Genomic DNA, 20393 nt, shown 5'->3' with positions numbered 1-20393 from the left:
CTTACCTTCTAGCAAGGTGGGCTTGCGTGTTCTGATAGGGATGGGTGGGCCATGTCCGTAGGCTCAGGGGTTCAGAGGAAGCTGGAGTTCGAAGTTGGGGGCATTCACCCAAAAGCACCCATCGCAAGTTCTAGGGTACCTCCCCACCCCTCGCAAGCTGACAGACCTTCCTCCAGTGGCTGATTAATCTGGGTAGAGCTTGACCACTCTTGTTGACAAGTCCAGGGGCTAGGGCCAAGTCTCAGCCCTCTCTGCCTCTTGCTACTGGCTGCCCCTCTGCTTGCATCCATGGTGACAGGCAGTCCCTGTCCCTCAGCTGTAAGAGTGTTAGCACACGGACGGCCCCCTGTGCCGAGAACTGTGGCTTCTCCACCTGGCCTGTTAGGGGTGGTCCTCATTGCCAGATGGGGAGCTGTGCAGTTTCTGAATCCTCCTCACCCTCGGTTTGTCCACTCCCTCCATCGCAAGATGGTTTCTCTGGAAGCTAAGACGGATTTGGGAAGCAGGGTCTGGTAGATTAGGTGTCAGCGTCCCTGGAAGGGCAGAAAGGAAGCAGGATTGGGCAGAGCTGACTGACAGGGAGCTCTGGAACCATGTGGCCTCACGGTGGTTCCGGGTGCCCCACTGCGGTTGGCCGTGGGGTCGGTGGCCCTGGGAAGAGCGGTCCATGGGGGAGGCCCTGAGCTCTCTGTTGCCTGCTGACAGCATTTCCCACAGCAGGCAACTTGCTGGGGTGGGGACGTGGGTGGCTTATCGGAGTCGTTTGCTTTGTCCTTTACACCGTGCTGCACGCACCGGACACCACCGGACTCCCATGGTAAAGAGTCGTGATCAGGAAAATGAGTTCATCATGGTGATGACTGTAAACCACGCTGTGTCCTGCCAGTTACCCTGTCCCAGCAAGAAAGAATCCTCATCCTGCGGAACATCCCGTGAAGCTCATTTTGAGTAATTTATCCAAAGGAGGTTGAGATCTGGGGTTCTGACCCCTCCCAGTGTATGATCTACGTAGATGTGTGGTGTCGGTGCAGATACTAAACCAGCTTGATGTTCAGACACGTTTTGGTCGTGGAGCTGGGGGCTGAACGCTGCTCGGGGGTAGCGGTCTCAGAGCTCACCATGCCCAGAAAGGGCCGTGAGGCTTGAAGTCGTTACAGAACGGATGCCTGCCCTCTGGTCAGCCTGTTTCTCCCCACTCTACAAGCCCTGACAGATCTTTACTTCTCGCTTCCCCTTGAAATGTCCTGGTGCCTCCTGAGCTGCTGTTTTCAACTGGGCCGTTTTCACCCCCGACCTCACCCCGGGGGACACATCTGGGGGGCAATGTCTGGAGACAACTTGGTTGTCACACATGAGATGGCCATTAGCAGAGGCTGGGGTACTGCTCAGCACCCTCCATGGTACATGGGACAACCCTGCTCAGCACCCTGCATGTGGCACACAGGACAGCCCCCACACCAAACAGCAGGCCAGCCCAGAATGTCCCTAGTGTCCAGGGGCAGAAACCCTGCTCTAACTCAAGGGCGAAGAGCCCACGTTTCACTCAGCGTGAATTCCGCACTTTCTGAGAGAGTATCTGACGAAGCCTGTCCACAGAAAGTGAATAAACGCTGCTCATATGACTTGTGTTGTGACAATCTTGTCGGAAGTGACTATGTAAATGATGCCGTTCCTTTCATGAGCCTTCGGTGCATTTCAGCTTTCAGCAGCCTGAGTTAAGACTGGGACGAGTGTGGTTTTCCCCACTTTGCGTGTGCAGAGCTCTGCCAGGAGGACACGCTAAAGGAATCACATTATCAAGATAAAAGGAACATGCAAACCATGGAGGCTGTGCGGCCTCTGCTTTCTCACACTGTCTGCTGCAGGCGCGGCTGTGTACATCCGCCGAGGAGTCTCTTGTAGTTCAGCCTTCCTGGTGCCCAGTAGACATTCATGCAATGCACAGAGGATGGCACAGTCCGACGCCCACAGGCTTCCACGTGGACAGCTTGTACCTCTCAGGGGCTTGCTGAGGTGTGAAGCTGGAGAATGCCCAGCAAGTAGCTCGCACCTTGAGAGCCGCCTCTTAGGGAACTTCACAGACTGGCCTGAGGGAGCAGGTGGTAAAACCTCTGCCACAGCCGTCCCCATAAGGCTGGAGATTCCTGGATCCCCTGTGCTCATACTGGGCCAGTTTCCTCGCCACCCCTCCTGCTGTACTCTGGCTGAACTAACAAGACATCTCTATTTAACCTTCGTCCGGCATTTCCCATTTCTCTGGATGGTTACACAATAGCTTTTTTTTAAATAATTGGACAACGTTGACCACATCATGGGGTGATGTAGGTTGTCTACAGGGAGTCCCTGTGCACTCAGCCATCTCAGATCATCGTGCTAGCTGGTCAGGTTCCCACTGACCGCGTCTGTGTGAATCTGTTATTTGGGTAGAAGTTTAAAACTTCTCATTTTAGAACTACTGAAAATAGTGTGTTTATAGAAGAATATGCTCACGCAAATTGAGTAGATTTAATCCTCTAATGCAAATCTTACCAAGGGAGATTGAGTAGATTTAATCCTGTGATACAAATCTTACCGAGGGAGATTGAGTAGATTTAATCCTGTGATACAAATGTTACCGAGGGAGATTGAGTAGATTTAATCCTTGATACAAATGTTACCGAGGGAGATTGAGTAGATTTAATCCTGTGATACAAATGTTACCGAGGGAGATTGAGTAGATTAAATCCTACGATACAAATGTTACCGAGGGAGACTGAGTAGATTTAATCCTTGATACAGATGTTACCGAGGGAGATTGAGTAGATTTAATCCTTGATACAGATGTTACCGAGGGAGACTGAGTAGATTTAATCCTGTGATACAAATGTTACCGAGGGAGATTGAGTAGATTTAATCCTTGATACAGATGTTACCGAGGGAGACTGAGTAGATTTAATCCTGTGATACAAATGTTACCGAGGGAGATTGAGTAGATTTAATCCTTGATACAGATGTTACCGAGGGAGATTGAGTAGATTTAATCCTGTGATACAAATGTTACCGAGGGAGATTGAGTAGATTTAATCCTGTGATACGGATGTTACCGAGGGAGATCGAGTAGATTTAATCCTGTGATACAGATGTTACCGAGGGAGATTGAGTAGATTTAATCCTGTGATACAGATGTTACCGAGGGAGATTGAGTAGATTTAATCCTGTGATACAGATGTTACCGAGGGAGATTGAGTAGATTTAATCCTGTGATACAGATGTTACCGAGGGAGATTGAGTAGATTTAATCCTGTGATACAAATGTTACCGAGGGAGATTGAGTAGATTTAATCCTGTGATACAAATGTTACCGAGGGAGATTGAGTAGATTTAATCCTGTGATACAAATGTTACCGAGGGAGATTGAGTAGATTTAATCCTGTGATACAAATGTTACCGAGGGAGATTGAGTAGATTTAATCCTTGATACAGATGTTACCGAGGGAGATTGAGTAGATTTAATCCTGTGATACAGATGTTACCGAGGGAGATTGAGTAGATTTAATCCTGTGATACAGATGTTACCGAGGGAGATTGAGTAGATTTAATCCTTGATACAGATGTTACCGAGGGAGATCGAGTAGATTTAATCCTGTGATACAGATGTTACCGAGGGAGATCGAGTAGATTTAATCCTGTGATACAGATGTTACCGAGGGAGATTGAGTAGATTTAATCCTGTGATACAGATGTTACCGAGGGAGATCGAGTAGATTTAATCCTGTGATACAGATGTTACCGAGGGAGATTGAGTAGATTTAATCCTGTGATACAGATGTTACCGAGGGAGATCTGTTGTTGTTTTCTTGGGTGACTTGTTCAGACCAACTCACTGGCCATGTTTAAGGAGAAAGCATTAGCGACCTAGCGTCGGCCCTGTCATTTTTGCTCTTGAGTAAATTGAGAGATGCCCTTGGTTGTCCTGCACATCCAACCGCCTGGAGTGGAGAACACCAAAGGTAGGGAGCGGATCTCCAGGGATGAGCAGGCGCGGAGCCTGCGGGGCCGGGGAGGCAGACCGGCTGCAGTGAGTGAGCGCTGAGCAGAGAGGAGGGCTGTTCTGGGCTGGCGCCAGGCCCAGGAGAGTCAAGAAAAGAGGATGAAAGGAGACACACAGGGAAGAGAACAGTAGTGGGGCTGTAAATTGACCTCCAGGTAGCAGGAAATAAAGTTGGAAGAACTGACTGGGACAGACAGCCAGGGCCCCGCAGGAAGGGCTGGAGAGGAAACCTGAGGACACCTGCCCCTCGTGATACAGCCAGGCACCAGGCCTGGCGGGGTCACTTGCCTCCGCTGCCCAAGTTAAGGCTCTGCTAAGCTGGTCCTGAGAACATACTTCATGCTTAACTTCAGGCATTTGGCTGTAGTGTCCTCACTCTATGCTGAGAGTGAAAGAAACACAGTCTAGGAAAGGAAAACCCCGACAGCACAGAGCGCTTCCTGTGGCGGCAGCACGCCGGGAGCCCCACTCCCTTCCCTGCTGCGTCAGGGTCTGCACGCCGGGAGCCCCGCTCCCTTCCCTGCTGCGTCAGGGTCTGCACGCCGGGAGCCCCGCTCCCTTCCCTGCTGCGTCGGGGTCAGCACGCCGGGAGCCCCGCTCCCTTCCCTGCTGCGTCGGAGTCTGCACGCCGGGAGCCCCGCTCCCTTCCCTGCTGCGTCGGAGTCTGCACGCCGGGAGCCCCGCTCCCTTCCCTGCTGCGTCGGGGTCAGCACGCCGGGAGCCCCGCTCCCTTCCCTGCTGCGTCGGAGTCTGCACGCCGGGAGCCCCGCTCCCTTTCCTGCTGCGTTTGGGTCTGTGCCGTTAGAAGAACTGTCAGAACCACGAACAGTGAGGTCAGGTCACATTTCTAAATCCATTGTTTATGGACCGTGTTTTCACTGAGAAGAAGCCGTTCAGTTCAGGGCTTCCTAGAACTTCTCCAGACTCTTCAGAAACTCATGCCTTTGTCCAAGCTGTAGCTCCAATGACAGACTCCAGTTTGGGTGATCATTAAGAACCTTGCAAACCCTTGGGAGGAGCCTGTCCCCAGCCCTGTTTCCCAGCCTCTGCCTGCATGGGAGGGGCAGTGAGTCAGCCGCGTGTTTGCTTTGCCACCTCTGCCTGTGTGTTCTCCACGCTGTGGGTTTCACATGCAGTAGACGGCATCGAGACATTGACAGTAGGTGACTGGGCAGTCTTACACTGTCTAAGCAACTTCAGGGCCTTTTCTCTCTTTGGTGATTTTGCCTCTTTTGGAAATGGAAGCCACCGACCGAAATTGTGTTTTACCAGAGGCCCAGCAGCTCATAGTCAAGGCTTTGTTACCATCAGAGTTGTTAGGAAGATTAACCAGGCAAGATAAACGGCAGACCAAAAACTGTCCCGTCAGACCAGCGTGCAGTCTCTTTATCAGACATGTACGCGCCCCTTCCCGCCTCATCCTGGCACCTGTGAGCCTGTCATGTGAGTGATGTAAAATCCATACATGTTGTGCTGAAACCTTAAAAGTGATCTAGTTAAGTGTCATGTATTAAAAAACAAAGTGATCTAGAATCCAGGACAAGGTTAAAATTAATTTCATATATACACATACATATTTTTTTTTTAAAGAAAAACTAATGTTAGCTTTCTCCATTGAGCCATGTGAGATAACTATAGCCAGCCCCTCTCAAGCAGATTATGGTAATTTTCTGACACATTCAAGCCCTGGATAGTTCTGTCTTTTCATATCCAAGCGATGCAAGGCAGCCTTCAAGGTACACTGTAGCAGAAACAGTCACTGCCATTAGAGTATTTTTTTGTGTATATTAAAAACAAGTCACCATTGGCCTCCCAGATAAAGAAAAACGTTTGGTAGGAGTTCTATGCCTGGTTCAAATCCTTAAAATTATAAATTGCCTAACTTTGCATATGCTGATTTTCGCGGGATTGTTTTGTGTGTTAAAAGAGCTCCCACATGGGAAGGGCCGGCATTAGGGGGAGGAAGGCAGATGGAGGAGAGGAAGTTATACCAGTAACTTTTTAAATGAATGGCAAAAAGACCTTTTCTATTTTAGATTTCTTTACTGTAGAGTCCCTGTAATTCTGTAGTAGGTTGTAAGATGACTTTTTTGCGTTCCTTTTTAAGAAAAAAATCAGCCCGATATATTACTTTTCCACCTGCCCAGTGGACAGCACCTTGCACAGGGTCTGTTCCCAGTGCCACTGAAGGATGTGCCGCATTTTCCCCGCGGGGCAGTGTTTGTGAACGTCTCTCTTTGGTGTGGATTTTAAGGGATGGGTCTTCCCCGCCCACCTCCCACCGCAATTCATATTACATCCACTCATCTTCCTTGCAGGCAAACGAGATGCTGCTCAGTGGGCGGAAGCTGACGGCGCAGGAGGCGTGTGGCAAGGGCCTGGTCTCCCAGGTGTTTTGGCCCGGGACGTTCACTCAGGAAGTGATGGTTCGCATTAAGGAGCTTGCCTCGTGCAATCCAGTTGTATGTCTACTTGCTTCTGTTACACATGTAGCTTTTTAAAACATAGAACCTTTTCCCTCAGAGAGCTCACACATTTGCGATGATTCCTAAGTCCTTCACATTTGTCCTCAGCAGAACACCTTCCCGTGAAGTCCTGCCAGAAGCTACTGCTGCCACCACTGCCCCATGCACACCTTGCCCTCCCTTTGCAAATACCCAGGAGCCACAGAAATGGACTTCAGTCTGAAATGTCAGCAAGTTAGCAAACGTCCTGTGAAAATCACCAACTAACATGGACCTAACCCTAACTCTTTCCTGGTTCTAGAGCCTTTCAGCCACATTATTAGCTTCTCCCCGCTTTCCCTCAGTGGGCCAAAGTTGTTTTTGTTGTTGTTGTTGTTGTTGTTTGTGAGATGGAGTCTTGCTCTGTCGCTCAGGCTTGAGTGCAGTGGTGTAATCTCGGCTCACTGCAGCCTCAACCTCCCGGGTTCAAGTGATGCTCGTGCCTCAGCCTCCCTAGTAGCTGGGACTACAGGCTTGCGCCACCACGCCTGGGTTATTTTATATTTTCATTGGAGATGGAGTCTCACCATGTTGGCTAGGCTGGTCTCGAACTCCTGACCTCAAGTTGATCCACCCACCTCAGCCTCCCAAAGTGCTGGGATTACAGGCATGAGCCACTGTGCCCAGCCTCCTAAACTTTTGTTTCATAAATGTGCTGAATAGGCCAGGCACAGTGGCTCACGCCTGAAATCCCAGCACTTTGGGAGGCCAAAGTGGGCAGATCACTTGAGGTCAGGAGTTGGAGACCAGCCTGGCCAATGTGGCAACACCTCATCTGTACTAAAAATCCAAAAGTTGGCCAGGCTTGGTGTTGCGCGCCTGTAATTACAAGTACTCGAGAGGCTGAGGCAGGAGAATCGCTTGAACCCGGGAGGTGGAGGTTGCAGTGAGCGGAGATCACGCCACTGCTCTCCAGCCTGGGCAACAAAGCAAGACCCTGTGTCAAAAAAAAAAAAAAAAAAATACAAATTGTTTTCTTAAATGTGCTTCTAACAAAATTGCATTTGGCTAATTATAAGATACGAAATGTTTAATATTAACTGACACGATTCCCATCTAAACTGTCCCAGGCAGACAAGCAACCCTAATTATGAAAATTACATTTTGTTTAGAAAAATTCCCTCAACAGGCATCCTCAGAGCTTTCTGGGCATCAGCAGAGCAGACGTCCAGTTCGGGGGTCCACGCCAGTGTGCGGCAGTATGCAGCGCAGGCTGGATCCCAACAGCCCAGCTCTCCTTTGAAATGAGCCATTTTGAAGTTAAGAATGTACCCAGTGCCTAGTGTGAAATGTGCTTTATACATCTGTTAGGCCTGACATATTGTGAGAAAACGTCTGGTAACCTTTTGAACAGGTGATTGTTGGAATTGGATGATCGCCTCCATAAATGTGGAGGCACAAGGGACCCGTGTCTGCCAGCACGCACCCTGCTAACTAGCTCTTGTTTTCCGGCGCAGGTGCTTGAGGAATCCAAAGCCCTTGTGCGCTGCAACATGAAGATGGAGCTGGAGCAGGCCAACGAGCGGGAGTGTGAGGCGCTGAAGAAGATCTGGGGCTCGGCCCAGGGGATGGACTCCATGTTAAAGTACTTGCAGAGGAAGATCGATGAGTTCTGAGTGTCGGGCTGCCCACTGGTGACACCGGGATCGGGCTGAGCAGAACTTCACTGGCTCCAGTTGCCCTGATCCATTCTCACAGCCTGAAACAAGCTCACCCGTAGCTTACACTTGGAAGCAGGACTGGGAACATCCACGCTATTTATTATCAAGGAGTTTTAAAGTACTGTAACCTTAAAAAAATAACTACAAAGCTTCTTTGTCCAAACGTCATTATTTTATACTTAGATACACGCAAGTGTAAAAGTATAAAGATGGGCACTAGACTGCTCTTAGAAGCTCTAATTTTTGTTTTCTTTGGCTAGTACTGTATAAAAAACAGAATTGTGTTTTACTGGTTTTGGATGACAGAAAAGTCTGGAATAATGTTTGTTTTCCTCATTTCTTCCTTCTAGAACGCAGAATCTACAGGGGTATTAGCCAACCTCACCTGCCCTGCCCCACTTAGAGACACCGTGATCTGAGGCGTTGGCTTTTTCTCTAAAAAGGTACAGATACCTCAGATTCGGGAAACTCTAAATCAAAAGACTCAGCTTCTAGGATAAATATTTCTGATGAAAAATCCACTGAGAAGCTTACCCTCAAACCAGACATATGCTTAGGATTCAGGCTGAGATATCAATTGGTTTCTGCTTCTTTTTTAAATATGTCCAGTTCTTACCCAGTTAACATGAAGAAACCACTGTCTCTAGAAGAAAGCTTGTTTTGCAGTATTAGTGAATCACTGAATAGCTTAAGTATGACTAAGTTATAAGTTAGTCTTTAGTGGGTTTTAAATAGTTTTTCTGACCCTTCTGAAAAATAACTACATAAGTGCTTCTTGTTGCTGGTTGAGAAGTACTACTTTATAGACAGTTTTGGTTTTCTATTTGCAGATATGATTGATGTATTACACCAAAATAAAATATTTTTATGTTTATAAAGTGTAATTTTTAGGTTCACTTAGAATATATTTTATTTAATAAGTTAAAATTCTTTTGGCACACTATTAAATGCAAAAACTCCTTTCAAAACAAAAAAGAACTACCTTATATTCACCATTTAATGTTCTTGGTCTCTGCTTTTATGTCTATACAGTATACTGAGCTCAGTGTGGTGTCCACGAGTGCCCTGTGTGGATAGACACGTGCTCTTCTTCCAGGAGTGGGTACTGACTCCAGACTCCAGATGCCTATTATTAGGCTTCTGAGCTTGCAATCATATTGAATGTATGAAGAGCGAAATAAAATCAAATTCTTATTTTTGTACAGTTTTGAAGTTTATACTTAGAACTGACCACCTCCCCGGCCACGTGGAGAGCTGTACAGTGTGTAAATCTGCCTTTATCTTGGATTGATTAGTACAGTATTTTTGCATCTGTGGGACCTACCTTTTCGTTCCGTAGTTTGAACTATATATAAACTGTACAATCTGTAAAGTTTTTATAGAATAAATATTCAGCTGTGAAAACTGGTTAAATAAAACTAATATTTCTTAACACATCTGAAATGTTTCTCTGATTCTTGTGAGGTTTCTCCTGGGATGTTTTCTCTCTGTGTGTGTGTGTGTGTGAAATATACATATGTGTGTAAAGCATCTGTACAGTTTAATGGAATGAAACCCTGCATGACTATCACCTGGGCAGGACCTATAATTTGACCAATATCCTGCCTGGTCACCTTCACCCAGGTGACCATTTCCTGAATTTGTGTCCATCATCCACTTCTTCTAAGAACTTATTCCTAAAATAAATTACTTTTAGTTCTATGTATTTTTAACCTTTATATCACAAAAAAGCTTCTGTGACTGACTTCATTCAGTGTTACATTTTCTCTTACATAGAGTTGTAACTTACCCCTCCTCTACCCAAACCTGTCATGTGGCTATTTTCACTCCTGTTTTGCAGATGAGGAACCTGAAGAATTAAACACATGCCCAAGGTCGTGTAGGTAATTTGATCAGGAGTAGCACCAAGCTTTTATCCAAGGTCGATGTGGCAAAGCACATATTCTGACAAAGACACTAAGATGTCTGTTGTAGAATTTACAAATAGGGAACCAAGTGAAATCTCCATCTTCCGAGACTTTGCATCCTCTGGGCCTTGTGAGCCACCTCCTCTTTTTCTGAAGCAAATCTTCCACCTTTCAACTTCTTGCACAAGAACTGAGCCCAACTAGAAGTAGCACTGGCGACAGCAGTGAAGTTCTTCTGTTTTGTGCCCCGTGTGGGTGAGGAGGAAGGGAAATGTGACTGCTCAGATGCGTGCAAGTCTCGGTCCAACTTTAGAGGAGAATTTGACAGTAACTCTCAAATATAAAAAACCCGGACCCAGCAACTCCATCTGTAAGGATTCATCTTAAGGAACGAGTGGTAGGAAAGGTAGGAAATATGACAATAAAGATATGTATGCAGTTAAGTTCATCTCAGGATTGTTCCTGACAGTGAAGCATTGGAAACTACATACATGTTCATCAGTAGGGTTTTGGTTAAATAATTGTGCACCACCACCACAGTGGAATACACATTTATTAAAAAAGAATGTTGATGGAATCTTAGGTTTAAAAAAAAAAACTATGCTTTAAAAAACTTCAGTATATGTATGAAAAAATATTATCTTGTATATATATCAAGTTCTCTTCTCTAGAGCTTCCTAGCTCCTCAGCTTAAGACTGCTCAGCCCCTCAAAGCCAAAGTCGGGAGCCTGTTACCTCTGAGATCCAGAGACAGGCACAACACACAGGCGGCCTTGCTTCCTCAACCATGAGGGTGACAGTGACGGTGGCACTTACACTGCAGTGTAGACCAGGCTCGCTTCGAGACACTTGTCCATTTGCTCCTTCAGGTTTTTGAGATTATTTTGCAGAGAATATTAATGTAATACACGTTAATACGCTCTTCCCAGATCCACTCACTGAGCCCATCTGGTGGCGTCTCTGTACGTCTCCTGTAGCTCATGGCCTTCCTGTCCTAGCATCACTCTATAAAATGAGAGCTCTCAAAAAGTCTTTAGGCAGGCTGATTTAGTTTGTGATGTCCCCAGCAAAACTAGTGACAGCTACAGAAATGAGAAGAACCCACAACTCTGACAGTCTTGGAGGGAAAGGCGTGTCAACTACGTAAACAGGACTGTAGATGGCCTCAGACTGGGGCTGCTCCCATTCTCTCACCCCGTATTTGGTCAAGAGGGAGTGAGGGGTGCCCCCAGTCTCTGGGCACAGCAGGTGCGTAGGGGGCTAGGGCCAGCCTCATGGCCAACTCCCTCTCTTGTTGGGCCCCATCAGAGGCTCCAACCCACTTGTACATTACTCACTCATTACACTAGTATGAACATACTCGTTCATACTTGTAGACCATCAGACTCGTACTCGTTACACGAGTATGAACAAGCGTTACAGCTTCTCCAAAAGAAGAAAATCAAGTTCTCTCCCCTAGAGATAAATATAAATATTTATAAATATTCTAAAAGAAGAAAATATATTTTCTGTGTGTTGCAAGAGAATTGGCACCTGCCAAATAGTGACACACAGCTTAAGAGGGAAAAACCCTGGGGACAGGGTTCTGTCATTGCCCTAGGGAAACTCAGTCTCTGCTTTTCCCAGATCTACTCACTGAGCCATCTGGTGGCCTCTCTGTACTGACCTCCTTTGTAACCAACTTTCCCCGGCTCATGGCCTTCCTGTCCTAGCGTGCAGACAGCTTTCTGAGACTTTTCTGACACAATAGCCCCAGGTCTGTGCCCCACCAAGTGTGAGAAGCTGTTTCCAAGCTGAAGCTTTTCAAATGGACTCCAGGACATGCCAGGGAGTCCTGCCCTCTAGAGGAAAGGAGAGACTCGGGCAGGTGAAAGCACTTCTCTGGGAACATGAGACCCTGGAGTACAGCCCAGAACTAGGGAGAAGAGGAGATCGCTGATGTTTCATGCACCAGTTTAACTTTACATGTGAAGAAACCAAGGCCCAAAAGAGTCAGGCAACCTGCCCAGCATCACACAGCCTTTTGGTGACCTCGCACCTGGGAAGAGAGGTCTACACTCCACTGCTCTATGCACTCTTCCCTTGAGTGGGGAGGCGAGGAGGGGACCAATGGCCTGCAGTGTCCAGCCCATCCTGGCATCCCATGGGCCTGTAATTCTCTGCAAGTGAGAGTGGTGGGGCAACATGGCAGAACGGGTGGTTCCAGCCTGCTCGGTGGCTCTGGATTTAGGGTTATTTTCAAGTCAAGGCTAAACTTACCAGATAATTCTGATGGTCTACAAGCTTTCTGCCTCTGTAAGAGCTGGACCAGCCCACCAAGCTTTCTCAATACTAACTAGCATTTAAATAAATACCTTCACTGTTTGGCAACAGGGAAAGGCTGACTATATCACAGGAATCCTCTCCCTCTTCCCCAGGGAACATTCTGACAGCGTGTCTGAAGAAGCAAACGAATGTCTGCTTTGGTGAAAATGACATTGAATGATTTCAACCCAGGTTTAAAATTTACTTTTTTGGCAGGATAAAAGACTAGCATTTCAAAGTTTAAAATCTGTTTTATGACCTTAGAGTCATAAGTAGTTAAATGGCTAATAAATGGTTTCATACAGGCATTAGAATAAAAGCTAAGATCTAATGTATTTAACATTAATTCTTATTTTCTTAAATTTTATATGCTAAAACTGGGCAAATTATATACATATCTATTTATATCACCTATATGGAACACACTGCATAGGACAACTAGACAGAGAATCAACAAGGAAATAGAAGACTTGAACAACATTTTAAACCATCTAGACCTAACACACCTATACAACCCTTCATCCAACAACAGCAGAGTACATATTCTTCTCAAGTGCACCTGGGACATTCTCCAGGATACATCATAGGTTACACAATAAAACAAGAAACAAGTCTTAAAATTTTTAAATTATTAAAATCATACAAAGTATGTCCTCCAGCCTCAATGGAATGCAATGAGATATCAGTAACAAAGAAATGTGGAGAATTCAAAAATATGTGGAAATTAAACAACATTCCTAAATAACAAATGTGTCAAAGAAGGAAACCACAAGAGAAATTAGAAAATATTTTGAGATGAATGAAGATGAAGACACAACATAACAAAATTTATGTAATGAATTATATAATAAAACATCTATATGAGAAAAGTAGATGCTAAATCAATAACCTAATCTTCTACCTTAAGAAACTAGAAATAAAGAACAGCAAACTAAATCCATAGCAAGTACAAGGAAAGAAATGAAGATTAGAGCAGGAATATGTAAAATGAAGTATAGAAAAACAGTAGAAAAAATCTATGAAACCTAAAGTCATTTCTTGGAAAAGATCAACAAAATTAACAAATTTTAGTTAGACTGACCAATGAAATAAGAGAATATTCAAATCACCAAAACAGAAATGAAAAGGGAGACACTACTACCAACCTTACAGAAATAAAAAGAACTGTAAGAGAATACTATGAGTAATCGTATCCCAACAAATTAGATTAGCTAAATGAAATGGACAAATTCCTAGAAAGACACAAACTATTGAAATTGACTCAAGAAGAAAGAAAAAACTAAAATAGACTAAAAGGTTGAATCTGCTGTCAAAGAACTTTCTGCAAAGAAAAGCCCAGCACTACACGGCTTCACTCATAAATTCTGTCAAATGTTTAAAAAGGAACACAAACTCTTCCAAAAAGTAAGAGGAGCGAATGCTTCCTTACCTCTGTAAGGCTAGTGTTGCCCTATTACCAAAACCAGACAAAGCCATCACAAGAAAACTATAGACCATGTAGATTATATATTTATGTTAACATTTTTTATTAATACAAATGCAGATATTCTCAATGAAATAATCTGACAACATATAAAACTTATATGTACACCATTACCAAGTAGGATTTATCCCAGGAATGCAACGTTGGCTCAACCTAAATCAACAAAAATCAATGAACACAATATACCATATTAATAAAAGATAAAACCATATATCTCAATTTAAGAAAAGTGTTTGACTAAATCCAACAGCCATCACAATGAAAACACACAATAAACTAGGAATAGAAAAATTTCCTCAACCTCATAAAAGGTATCTATCAAAAACCCACAGCTAACATTATACTTAATGGAGAGACGAAAAGCTTTTACCTTAAAATCAGTAACAAGGCAAAACTGTTTGCTATTGCCACTTTGATTCAACATTGTACTGAAAGTTCTAGTCAGAGCAATTAGACAAGAAACAGAAGTAAAATGCATCCAGATTTGTTGAGGAAAAGGTAAAACTATTTGCAGATAACATGATTTTATATATAGAAAATGCTAAAGAAGCCACAAGAAATTATTAAAACTAGTAAGTTCAGTAAGGTTGCAGGGTATAAGATTAGTTTACAAAAATTAGTTCTATTTATAAACACTAACAATCATTTGAAAATGAAATTAAGAAAATTCCTTTTATAATCAAAACAGTATAAAATATTTAGGAATAAATTAACCAAAAAGTACAAGTTGGCCAGGCATGGTGGCTCACGCCTGTCATCCCAGCACTTTGGGAGGCCCAGGTGAGCAGATTACCCTGAGGTCAGGAGTTCAATACCAGCCTGGGCAACATGGTGAAACCCCATCTCTACTAAAAATTACAAAAATTAGCTGGCGTGATGCCACGTGCCTGTAATCCCAGGTACTTGGGAGGCTGAGACAGGAGAATCGCTTGAACCCAGGAGGTGGAGGTTGCGGTGAGCCAAGATTGTACCACTGCACTCCAGCCTGGGGGACAGAGCGAAACACCTTCTCAAAAAACAAAAAAAATGAAGTGCAAGCCTTATGCACTAAAAACTACAAAACATTGCTGGAAGAAATTAAAGAAGACAGAAAATGAAAATACGAATTGGAAGACTTAACATTTATTAAACTGGTAAAACTAAATGTACAGATTCATTGAAGTCCCTATCAAATTCTAGTTGCTGTTTTGGCAGAAGTGAACAAGCTGGTCTTAAAATTCATATGGAAATGGAAGGGGCCCAGAATAGCGTAAACAAACTTGAAAGTGAAGAGCAAAGTTGCTCTTTCTGGTTTCAAAACTTACTACAAAGCCACAGGAAAATCGAGATAATGTGGTACTAGCATAAAGATAGATACAGAGATCGGCCGGGTGCAGTGGCTCACGCCTGTAATCCCAGCACTTTGGGAGGCTGAGATGGGCGGATCACGAGGTCAGGAGATCGAGACCATCCTAGCTAACACGCTGAAACTCCGTCTCTACTAAAAATACAAAAAATTAGCCGGGCGTGGTAGCAGGCGCCTGTAGTCCCAGCTACACAGGAGACTGAGGCAGGAGAATGGCGTGAACCCGGGAGGTGGAGCTTGCAGTGAGCCAAGATTGCGCCACTGCACTCCAGCCTGGGTGACAGAGCGAGGCTCCATCTCAAAAAAAAAAAAAAAAAAAAAAAAAGATAGATGTAGAGATCAATGAAACAGAATTGAAAGTCCAGAAATAAACCCATACATCTATAGTCAACTGATTTTCAACAAGAGTGCCAAGATCATTCAATGCAGAAAGAATAGTCTTTTCCACAAATGATGCTAGAACAACTAGATATCCACATGCAAAAGAATGAAACTGGACATTTATCTCATACCATATACAAAAACTAAAGTGGATCAAAAACCTAAATGTAAGCATAAAATTCTTAGAAGAAAGCATAGGTGTACAACTTCATGATCTTGGATTAGGCAACAATTTTCATTAGATATGGTATATTTTAGCTCAAAATATTAATAGATACGTTCAACAAAAATGGACTAAATTCTTCTGTGAAAGACAAATATTTTCAGGCTGTACTCAAAATGTATTGACCTAAATGTACATATATGCTGTTGACAAATAAAAAACTACACATCTGAAACTGAAAAGTTGAAAGTAAAAAGGTAGAAAATATATACTGTGCAAATAATAACCAAACAAAAGCTGGTGTAGCTATACTAATATCAAAATATCTATTAAAGCAAAAAGCATACTCGGCAATAAAAAGACAACCCAAGTTTTTAAATGGGCAAAGGATCTTAATAGACATTTCTCCAAAGATATATAAATGGCCAATAACCACATGAAAAGATGTTCGGGCCGGGCACAGTGGCTCAAATATGTAATCCCAGCTCTTTAGGAGGCCAAGGTGGGAGGATTGCTTGAGGCCAGGAATACAAGACCAGCCTGGACAACGTGGCAAATCTCTGTCTCTACAAAAACTACAAAAATTAGCTGGGTGTGGTGGCATGCACCTGTAATCCCAGCTACTCAGGAGGCTGAGGTGGGAGAATCACTTGAGCCCAGCAGGCAGAGTTTGCAGTGAACTGCAATTGCACCACTGCCCTCCAGCCTGGGTGACGGAGCAAGACTCTGTCACAAAAAAAAAAAACCAGAAAAAGAAAAGATGCTTAATGTCATAGCCACTATGGAAATGCAAATCAAACTACAATAAGATACCACTTTATCCCACTATAAGAGGAAAATACCAAAAACTAAACTAGTAAGTTCAATTATAATAACAATAACAAATGTTGATGAAAATGTGAAAAATTGAAATCCTCCCACATTTGCTGATGAAAATGTAAATTGGTACAGCCACAGTAGAAAACTGCTTGATATTTCCTCAAACTGGCATAAGGATGATGTTAAACTTCTTGAGGAAATCTTATAGCCTTGCAATTCCACGTCTAGTATATATCCAAGAGAATTAAAGATAGGTGCTCAAATACTTCTCTATGAATGTTCATACCAGCATTATTCATAATAGCCACCAAATATTCACCAACTGAAGAAGGGATAAACAATGAATTGGCATATCCAATGGAATGTTATTTGGTAATAAAGATTAAGGAATGAAGTATTGATACATGCTACAGTGTGGTTGAACCTTGAAACCATTATGCTAAGTGAAAGAAGCCAGACGCAAAAGGCCACATATTGTATGATTCCATTTATATAAAATGCCAAGGATCAGTAAATCCATAGAAACAGAAAATAGATTCGTGGTTGCCAAGGACTGGGGGTGACACGGGGCAGTTGGAGTGGGGAGTGGCAGGTTTTTACTTGGGGGGTATGAAAATGTTCTGGAATTAAATGATGGTAATGTTCACACAACCTTGTAAATATCCTTTAAAAATGGAATTGTATGCTTTTAAATGGTTAATTTTTTATGTTGTTTCAATTATATCTCAATTTTTTGAATATGTGTGTATATTATATATATAATCCTCTAAAATAACATAAGGAGACTATGGAAAAATACTTACCTGATCCTAAATATGCAAGAAACATGTGAAAAAGGAGCATAGACTGGCAGGACAAATAACACAGAGCAAATATGTTATATTTTATCTCAAAATATTAACAAATACATTAAATAAAAATAGACTAAAGTCTTGTGTGAAAGCCACAATTTTCAGGCTGCATTGAAAAATATATTGACCTGGATATCCATATATGCTGTTGACAAGAAAACATATCAGAAACTGAAAAGTTGAAAGTAAAAAGGTAGAAAATATATACTGTGCAAACAATAACCAAACAAAAACTGGTGTAGCTATGCTAGTATCGAAATATCTATTAAAGCAGAAAGCATGGGAGGAAAAAGTTTTTCATAATGACAGCAGACTAAGTTCTATTGAAAGATATATAGTTCCGAATTTGTGTGCGCCTCGTTACTTATCCTCAGAGAAGAAGAAGAAGGAGAAGGAGAAGGAGAAGGAGAAGGAGAAGGAGAAGGAGAAGAAGAAGAAGAAGAAGAAGAAGAAGAAGAAGAAGAAGAAGAAGAAGAAGAAGAAGAAGAAGAAGAAGAAGAAGAAGAAGAAGAAGAAGAAGAAGAAGGGGAGGAGGAGGAGGAGGAAGAAGAAAGGGAGAAGGAGGACGAGGAGGAAGAGAAGGAGGAGGAGAAGAAAGAGAAAGAGGAGGAGGAAGAGGAGGAGGAGAAGGAGAAAGAAGGAGAAGGAGAAAGGAGGAGGAGGAAGAAGAGGAGGAGGAGAAAGGAGAAGGAGGAGTAAGAGGAGGAGGAGGAAGAAAAGGAGGAGGAGGAGAAGAAGGAGAAGGAGAAGGAAGTGTGGTCAGCAGCTTCTAAACTGGCTCCCAGTGATCCCGACCTCCTGCTCTTCACATCCGTGTATGATCCTGCTGACTTGCTTCTAACAAACAGAACATGGCAAAACAGTCACTTCTGAAATCTGGCTGTAAAAGACTGTGACTTGCGGCTGGTGCACACATGTTCTCTTTTTGCCTCCTCTGGCTGTCTTACTATGGGAAAGTCCAGCTGCCGTGCTGGGAGGTGCCCTGAGGAGAGGCCCATGAGCCAAGGGACAGAGGGCGACCTCCCACCAACATCCAGTGAGGAACTGAGGCACTCGGTGTAACAACCCACAAGCCTCTCGGTCCTGCCAGTGCCCACAGGAGCAGGCTTGGGAGAGAATCCTTTCCCAGTCCAGCCCGGTTCACCCTTTAACCGCAGCCCTGGAGAGACCTCTAGACAGAGGATCCAGCCAAGCTACAGCTGGATTTTCATTCCAGAAAGTGTGAGTTTGGGGGTAATTTGTTGTTCAACAATGGACAACTAATACAACCACGGTGGTCATTCTCACAGCTCACTTTTGATAAATATACAGATAGATATAGAGATAGATAGATTGATAGAGAGAGAGAGATAGAGATATAAATACAAACATAGACATTGATATAGATGGGGTCTCAGACAAAATTTTCATCTTCACCTCCTGTAACCGCTTGCTAAAATAGTCTATTCTCTGCATTTAAATGTCCCTTTATGTGGGATTGGATGTACAAATGATCTTATGCCCACACTGTGCAACTCTTTAAGAGAACATGTAGCAATGATGATGACGAATATGTATTACTGTCTTAGATGAGAATTACAATCAGCCCTATTTTTCAAATGAAAATTCTGAGACCAAAAGAGGTTATATAATTTACGTAAGGTCAACCCCCTAGTAAGGGCTGCAACAGAGATTTCATAGCAACTAAGCCACATCCAAGAACAGCATTCTCTCCTTTTTCATCCTTTGGGCTCTATAGACCCCAGGGTAATGGTGTGTCATGAGCTCTTGGGCTTTCTCTTTCTGTGACAATAAGTAAATGTGATGTTTCTTGCCCCTTGAATTTTAGAAGCAATTTGTAGACTTGTCATATGTCTGTTATTACAGGTATTCTTGCTAGCCAAGCTGTCACTGTTGAGCTCCTGGGTGAAACAAAATTAGGTAAGTTTTTAGACAAAATCTTGGTATATAAACTTTGGCTACTCACTGTCTTAAACTCAGGAATGCAGTTCATTTGGAATATGTGCCATCACTCCTGATTCAAGCTTGGTGCCTGGCACTCATTATCCCCAGCAGCAACTTCTTGGCGATTTCCATGATGAGGGACAGTTATGCCAGCACAGATAAGACACCCAACTTTCGGTTTGATCATCACTAATTACCTCTAGTGGGTGTGATTATGAGAAACTTTTACTTTTCAAATCAATTGGGGAAATGTTTTAATTGTTACAAACATGTTTACATGACTAATTCTTACAAAACATAACTATAGATAGCTGCTTCTTGTCCCTGTCTCAAGTTTCCCCAAGGGGTTTTGCCTGAATATTTGGAAACTGATGCCCTCGGAGATATGAACATCAGCTCTGTTTCCCTTCTTCCTATTTAAAGATCTGGGCCGGGCATGGTGGCTCATGCCTGTAATCCCAGCACTTTGGGAAGCCAAGGCCAGGAGGATCACTTGAGGCCAAGAGTTCAAGACCAGTCGGGGCAACATAGTAAGACCCCCATCTCTGCCAAAAATAAAAAATAAAAATAGATTAGCCAGACGTGGTGGTGCATACCTGTAGTTCCAGCTACTCAGGAAGCTGAGGTGGGTAGATTGCTTGAGTTTGGGAGGTCAAGGCTGCAGTGAACTGTGATCACACCACTGCACTTCAGCCTGGGCGACAGAGCGAGACCATGTCCACCGCCCCGTAAAAAGATCTCAGTTCACCTGAGGGAGGCCTCCGGCTTGCTGGCTGGATGTTCTGTGTTTTAGAGGCGTTCACCCACGTATCACAAGAGCTTTTTAGATTTTACTATGAAGCAAACAATTTCCTCCCCAGGCCCTCGGTCACTCAGGGTCCATCGCCAGGTGTTTCTAAGAGTGGGGAGCGGGAGCCTTTCCAACATTTTGCTTTGGGGCTCAGCTTTACTGCTCCTCTCTCTTTTTCCTCTGGAGCTGGTGCTCAGAGATGGTGAGAGCC

At 43.8% G+C, this 20393-nt stretch overlaps 1 protein-coding gene across 4 annotated transcripts in view; it reads left to right on the top strand.

Annotated features, from left to right (window-relative positions):
- CDYL (chromodomain Y like) overlaps positions 1 to 9631 on the top strand; it is a 174857-nt gene extending 165226 nt beyond the window's left edge. For all 4 annotated transcript variants that reach the window (XM_028847859.2, XM_028847858.2, XM_028847861.2 and 1 more), the window contains exons 6-7: positions 6349 to 6492; positions 7992 to 9631. In XM_028847859.2, the coding sequence (XP_028703692.1) occupies positions 6349 to 6492; positions 7992 to 8150 (303 nt within the window). In that variant the 3' untranslated portion in view covers positions 8151 to 9631. The remainder of the gene's footprint in view (positions 1 to 6348; positions 6493 to 7991) is intronic.
- Positions 9632 to 20393: the final 10762 nt, after the last annotated feature.

The sequence above is a fragment of the Macaca mulatta genome, chromosome 4 (assembly GCF_049350105.2).
Source record: "Macaca mulatta isolate MMU2019108-1 chromosome 4, T2T-MMU8v2.0, whole genome shotgun sequence".
Taxonomy (NCBI): Eukaryota; Metazoa; Chordata; class Mammalia; order Primates; family Cercopithecidae; genus Macaca; species Macaca mulatta.
Note: the sequence above shows the minus strand (reverse complement) of the source record. Positions and strands in the feature narration are given on the sequence as shown.